At 42.6% G+C, this 6,381-nt stretch overlaps 2 protein-coding genes across 2 annotated transcripts in view; one reads left to right on the forward strand and one right to left on the reverse strand.

Annotated features, from left to right (window-relative positions):
• LOC107617241 (sodium/proton antiporter 1) overlaps positions 1 to 785 on the forward strand; it is a 6,771-nt gene extending 5,986 nt beyond the window's left edge. Inside the window, exons 10-11 of the mRNA XM_016318991.2 lie at positions 1 to 277; positions 361 to 785. The exon at positions 1 to 277 is cut by the window's left edge and continues 20 nt beyond it. Coding sequence (XP_016174477.1) covers positions 1 to 277; positions 361 to 480 — 397 coding nt within the window. The 3' untranslated portion in view covers positions 481 to 785. The remainder of the gene's footprint in view (positions 278 to 360) is intronic.
• On the reverse strand, positions 723 to 3,952 carry LOC107617237 (D-3-phosphoglycerate dehydrogenase 1, chloroplastic). The gene is made up of 5 exons (XM_016318986.2): positions 3,212 to 3,952; positions 2,421 to 2,797; positions 2,198 to 2,308; positions 2,012 to 2,107; positions 723 to 1,682 (listed from the first exon to the last, which is right to left on the reverse strand). Exons 1-5 carry the CDS (start codon positions 3,753 to 3,755, stop codon positions 1,011 to 1,013), a joined length of 1,800 nt encoding a protein of 599 aa, XP_016174472.1. The 5' UTR covers positions 3,756 to 3,952; the 3' UTR covers positions 723 to 1,010.

The following is a 6,381-nucleotide window of genomic DNA, read 5'->3' on the forward strand; positions in this document are numbered from 1 at the left end:
CCTTCGTGAAATAGCGAATTACCTTGATGCTCATATCCAGAGCAGTGAACTGATTGCAAGTGCCATTGGGGTCATATCAGCAATAATTGACAACGTTCCATTGGTTGCTGCTGCAATGGGAATGTATGATCTTGCGTCTTTCCCTCAGGATTCTGAGTTCTGGCAACTGATTGCATTCTGTGCCGGTACTGGTGGGTCCATGTTAGTTATTGGCTCGGCTGCCGGAGTTGCATTCATGGGAATGGAGAAGGTGGATTTCTTTTGGTACTTACGGAAGGTATTTCTTACTTTACATGACATATTGACCTCTTGAAATATTTGTTCATATTTGTTGACAGAAGCCACTTATCTACACTGCAGGTTAGTGGCTTTGCTTTTGCGGGTTATGCTGCCGGTATTGCTGCTTATTTAGCATTACATAACCTCAACATATCCCCGCCTACAACTCTAGCAGAGGTTCCTTTCCTTTCTGGTTCATAAATTGAGAATTCAGAGTCCATTTGGTTCAATTTTTGTGGCACTAAGCAGTAGTTTGGAAATTATGTATACATGGGGAACTCATGGTGGAAATTCTCAAACCGTTAAGATTTTTGTAGACAGGAAGTTTATGCAATATGTTGAAGTTTTACTTGGAACCTTAAGTCAAAAGCGTATTGAAGAAATTGCCATCAGGACTAGCATGTATGCATGTATGCTCGAAGTCAACAATGACCAGTTGGATATGGATAGGGGAATTCCGGAAATTATTATTAAGGAGTATAATGGCTTTAATAAACAACAATTCATAAAGCACAGTATCAGTTACACAGATTTCTTTTTCATTTGGACTGTATCAATGGCAAGTTTAATCATTATTTTCCTCATCCCCCAAAAAACTACAGCTACTCTCAATCTTTCATTGATGATACCGCATCAAAACCGGGCACACTATGCAGTCATGCCCAACCCAACATTTAAAGAAAAAGGGGGGCAACAACCCCCGGTAAATAAAAACAAGCATGTCACATCTTTTACAACTTGAGGAAAACGAACTCTTCAACAGCGGGAATTTCTCCAATCTTCTTCAAGGTGTCTTTGCTGGGTTGTTCGTCAACGCCAATTGCCATCACAGCTTGCTTACGGGGAGCAATCCTTCCTACACTCATGAAGCTGACGTTCACATTCTCTTGGCCCAAAACGCTCCCAACCTTTCCGATCATGCCTGGCTGATCCACCTGCCTACAGAGTATAATGCTACCTTCCAAGCTCACATCAACATCGAAGGATCCAACCTTGGTCAAATGCGGGATCCCATCTTTCACTTTACCCTCAACTTTAATCTCCCCAGAGTCTGATATGGCACTAGCAAATCTGGATTCGACATTAGCAATCTGTACCTGGACGAACTCCACTGGGCTCTCAGGTGAACCATCAAGAATAATCCTCTCTTCGGTTATCCTGATTCCTCTTTGCTTGGCAGTGAAATCAGCATTAACCAAGTTAACGAAAACACTTGATATGGGCTCAATCAGACCCTTGGTTATCATAGCACGAAGAACACGAGTGTCAAGATCATCAGGAGCCCTTGCAGAAGCATAGGTCACTTTCACTGTTTTCACACCACTTCCTCCTGCTACTAACTGGACAGCCAGCCTCCCCAATTTCTCAGCAAGATCAACATATGGTTGTAATTCTGTCAACACCTGCAGTCAGGAAGGATACCTCAGGTGTTTAATCTCAGCCCGGTATCAAATTAAACTGAGAATTCTATTCCAATTCCACAGGTTGGTCGGATAAATTTAATTGTAGAATAGAAAGCAATAAAATCCATTTGAGCAACTGAAACTTGGAATAAGAGTGCTTTTCCTTTATCTTTTTCTCGGATTCTAAGATTGAAAATGGTACGGCAATATTTTTCTGCATTCCAAACTAACATAAACCTACCGGTGTACCAAATTTGATGAGATATAGTGAACCAGGCAATGAATAGGCGATGAAGAAAGATTGTTTATCATGCTAAGGAGAAAGATACCTCTGAGGGAACCATTGGTGCATTGACTGCAGTAGAAGCAAGCTCCCCTTTCAATGCTCCAACAACAGCTTCTGCTATTTCAATGGCCACTCCTTCCTGATGGGCAAATTTAAAGGTTATTTCTTTTTTATTTACATAAAAGCCAACACAGCTAAATGATCATATGAAATTATTTAAGTAACTTACCTGAGCTTCCATGGTACTGGCACCAAGATGAGGTGTTGCAGTGACTTGCTCATGCATGATCAACTTGCTGTCTTTTGCGGGTGGCTCCACCGTGAAAACATCAAGCGCTGCCTGCAACAACCGAGACACAAGACAATAGTTATTTCTTTAGTAGGAGAAACCAATGATCTTACTAAACGCTAAGGTGAACTTTTAATGCTTCCAACCAAGGGATGGCAAGAACCTGAGCTACAATGCCAGAATCCAATGCTCTAACAAGAGCATCCTCATCAATGACTCCTCCACGAGCAACATTGACTATGCGAACTCCTTTCTTCATCTTGGCGAAAGTCTCATCATTGAGCATCTTGTTTGTAGCAGGTGTAAGAGGCATGTGCAAAGAGATGAAATCTGCAGTGGCAATGGCCTCATCAAAGCCCACAAGCTCCACACCAATGGCACGAGCACGATCTGCGGGAGCATAAGGATCATGTGCAATGACATTCATACCAAGCCCCTTGGCACGACGAGCAACTTCAGAACCAACCTTCCCGAATCCCATGACAGCCAGTGTTTTTCCAACCAGCGAAACTCCAACGTACTTGTTCCTTTGCCACTTCCCTGTATCATCCAAAACAAAGAAATAATAATTAAAAAAAAAAAAACAGAATTCATAGCACGAACTCCAAGGGGAAAAAAAGACAGCATCAAAAGAACAAATATCCAATATAAAATGTTAGATCTCAACATAAGTACAAAAATAATCAGCGAGAAGTCCTACTTTTAGCTAGGAATATCTAATATTTATTTAGCTCAACACTTGCTTCCATGAAAAGACATGGTGAATCTTCGAAAAGCTTTTTCCCCTGTTCAAGACTTCAAGCTACTTCACTTCAGCACACACGACGATACAACAATCGAGAGTTCAATATTCTTGACGAACAAATCAACTGGCGTAATTCAATAACAGGGATCTAAAACAAAGCTAAAGAAACAAGGTGCTCGACGAAATGCTTAAAGAGATTCGAAACTAACCAGCTTTGACGGACGCGTCAGCCTGAGCAACGTTCCTAGCCATGGCTGCGAGAAGCGCGATCCCGTGCTCAGCGGCGGCGACGGTGTTGGCGGTGGGGGCATTAACCACCAGGCAGCCATGCTCGGTGGCGGCAGCCAGATCCACATTGTCGATCCCGACGCCGGCCCTTCCGACGACCTTGAGCCTGCCGGCGGAGGACTCAAACACCTCGCGCGTGACCTTGGTTCCACTCCTGACGATTAGCGCGTCGCAGAGCGAGATCTTAGTGCAGAGCTCCTCAGGGCTGAGGTTGTAGCTGCAGTCCACGTTAGCAAACTCCTTGAGCAGCTTGAGGCCCGCCTCGCCGAGCTTCTCGGCGACGAGAACGGTAGGTTTTGCGTCGAGGCCGGCGGAGACGAAGACGACGAGGGGGCGGGCAGCGCGGCGGCTGGAGCGGAAGGAGACGGAGAAGGCGGAGGAGAGAGGAAGTTTTGAGGAGAGAGAAAGAGAGCTGGAAGATGAAAGTGAAGAGATTCGAAGGGTTTGTGAATGTGCGGTGGCCATTATTGAAGTTGCGTAGAAAGAGGTGAAGTTGAATGCGAGTGTTAGTAAGAAGAAGAGTGTGACGAGAAAGTGCGTTTGAAGTATTAGGGGTTTTTATAGTCAGTGATAGGGTTTATGAATGAATGAAAATCAATAACGTCTCTCTTTTTTGTCCAATTTTCTTCCTTCTCTTGCGGCTTTTACTTTCAGGCTCAGCTTTCTCTTCTGTGTGTGTTTGGTGTGCGAGTTAATTCCACGCGCCGGGGTTGCTCGTTGCCAAACACATAGAGACAGGTGGACTTTGTATTGTTTGTTTATAGTGACGGCCACCTACCCTCTCTCAGTAGGATTTTTACTTAAAAAGATGCTGTCAATGAAATGAATCTTCCTGGATTAAATGGAATAATTTAAGGATTGTTTCCTAGTTAAACTTCTCTACCATTTATAAATTATGCTTTGTCCTTGATTGGAATATCTATTATTAAACACAATAAAAAATATTTTGTCTTAAAATACAATTCATCGATCGTTTTTCACTTTATATAAATGGTTTATACACTAATAATCTTATGACATATTTTTCTTATTAAATGACTAATTGAAATATTTTATAATAATATTTATGAGTTCAATAGCATTGTTTTATCTATGTAGTCCATCCCGTTTAATAGGATAAGACTTTGTCGTTGTTGTAGTATTTAGTATTTAAAAATACTTAAGAAATTGTGTGTGTATACATGTGGCCGCCGCATGATTTTGAATTTTTGATTAGCACACTCATTAACCAGCAAATCACATAAGGTGCAACGGATCTACCCACAGGGAACAGGCCATATTCAACTATTCGTGCATGCCGCAATTTGCCAAAACTTCAACAGAGATTACTTTTGTCTAACAACTTTGTTTCAATTTGCAGTTTTGAAGGGATCGAAATGGTATTTATTGTTTAGGAATTAAAATATTAATTTCATACGGGAGTAGAATAATGTGTAATCTAAATACTTAGGATGAAAGTCCAATAATTTAAATTCTTAATTCATTTTTTTAATTATTTTCTGAATCCAAACTTTTATCTTTTTATAGCCCCCGTTTTTTCTCTCCTCCTGAAACAACCTTTTTCCCTCGCTAATGTCAACTTGCCAAACGTGGCGACGGAAGATAAAAGCATAGAGAGAGTAGGGCACACGGTCTTCCTGTCGCGTGGAGGTGCAGCCCCGCAGAGTGTATGAACCAATGATCAATTACACCAGCAAATCTAACGAATCAGATAATCAGCTACGTGGAGGCCACTTTTTTTCTTTTTCTCTTAAAATAAGACTGTAAGGGAGTTGTAAACTTGTAATCGATCCGATTGGTTCGAGTTTGAGGGTGAAAACTGAAAAGGACCATATACCGAAATTAACAATGAACAAACTTTTCGTTTATTGGGCTGGATAGAGTATTATGTTTTTGGGCCCAAAAAAAGGCGTTCAGTTCAAAGTTATTATTAACACCAGGCCACCAGCTAACAGCATTCCAAAGTGCAAAGCAGTACAAGCACTAATCTCCAAAATCGAAAAAATGACAGATAGATCTTTTCGTAGACGGATATTTAAGTCTTTGAAGATTTGAAATATATTTAACTTTAAATTTTTGACATTCCTAAAATTTGGACATATCAATTCTTGAGTTTAATTTGTTTCATTTTAAAAATTCTCCCACATATACATTCGTATCGTATGTTGACCAAATCAGTATAACAGAAGCCATGTTTGATTCTATTGGGCCTGACAAACCCAAATAAACAGAGAGATTGATATGTTTAAATTTTAAAAAATTCAAAGACTTAAATATATTTTTAAATTTTCAAAAACTTAAATATTGTTACGGCCCGGCCCAAACCTTCCGCTGGCTTGGGCCGACCCGAGCTCCACCCGACCCGAACGGTCAGGGGGCAGGGCGCTCCGTCACTGACCCGGACACGCGTCCGTAACAGCTCACCCTTAGCTGTGAAGGAAACGTCTCGGGAATAGTAGGCCTGCCTTCACAGGGCCCACCTCTGACAATATATAAGGGGAAGATTTATTCTTCCCCAGAGGTACGTAATACACTCTATCACTCTTTCCGCCTGCACACCTTACTGACAAGAGCGATGCCAAGGTCCTCGCGGTCTCCTCCTCGTCTGCCAGAAGTTCCCGGGGACTCCCATCCATCTCCTTCGGCCCCGAAGACCAATGGTTCGACGAGATGCCGGAAAGTCCCCCATGGTCATCACGGCCAGGGTCGGAACCGGCCTCGTCAAGCGGATCCTGGTGGACACGGGGGCAGACTCGAACATCATGTTTCGAAACGTTTTTGATACCCTGGGATTACGAGATGCCAATTTGGCGACCCACCAGCACGGTGTGGTAGGATTGGGAGACCACTTCATCAAGCCGGATGGAATCATCTCGCTCTCGACCTCCGTGGGGCAGGGGCAGAGACGAAGAACAGTCATGGCAGATTTTGTAATCTTACGGGATTCCACAGCTTATAACATTATCTTGGGGAGGAAAACCATCAACGACCTGGGGGCTGCCATTAGTACGAAGCTGCTCGTGATGAAGTTTGTTGCTGATGACGGATCCGTAGGATCCATCAGAGGAGACTTAGAAACGGCGGTCGCCTG

Source organism: Arachis ipaensis, chromosome B09, assembly GCF_000816755.2.
Source record: "Arachis ipaensis cultivar K30076 chromosome B09, Araip1.1, whole genome shotgun sequence".
Lineage (NCBI taxonomy): Eukaryota > Viridiplantae > Streptophyta > Magnoliopsida > Fabales > Fabaceae > Arachis > Arachis ipaensis.

Bases quoted from the DNA above. Each gene is read 5' to 3' on its own strand.
- LOC107617237 (XM_016318986.2), bottom strand. From the start codon at position 3,755: ATGGCCACCGCACATTCACAAACCCTTCGAATCTCTTCACTTTCATCT. The intron at 2,309-2,420 runs GTTCTTGCCATC...CGGTTGTTGCAG, and splicing joins ATTCTGGCATTGTAGCTCAG to GCAGCGCTTGATGTTTTCAC. The intron at 1,683-2,011 runs GTATCTTTCTCC...TCCTGACTGCAG, and splicing joins CACCAATGGTTCCCTCAGAG to GTGTTGACAGAATTACAACC.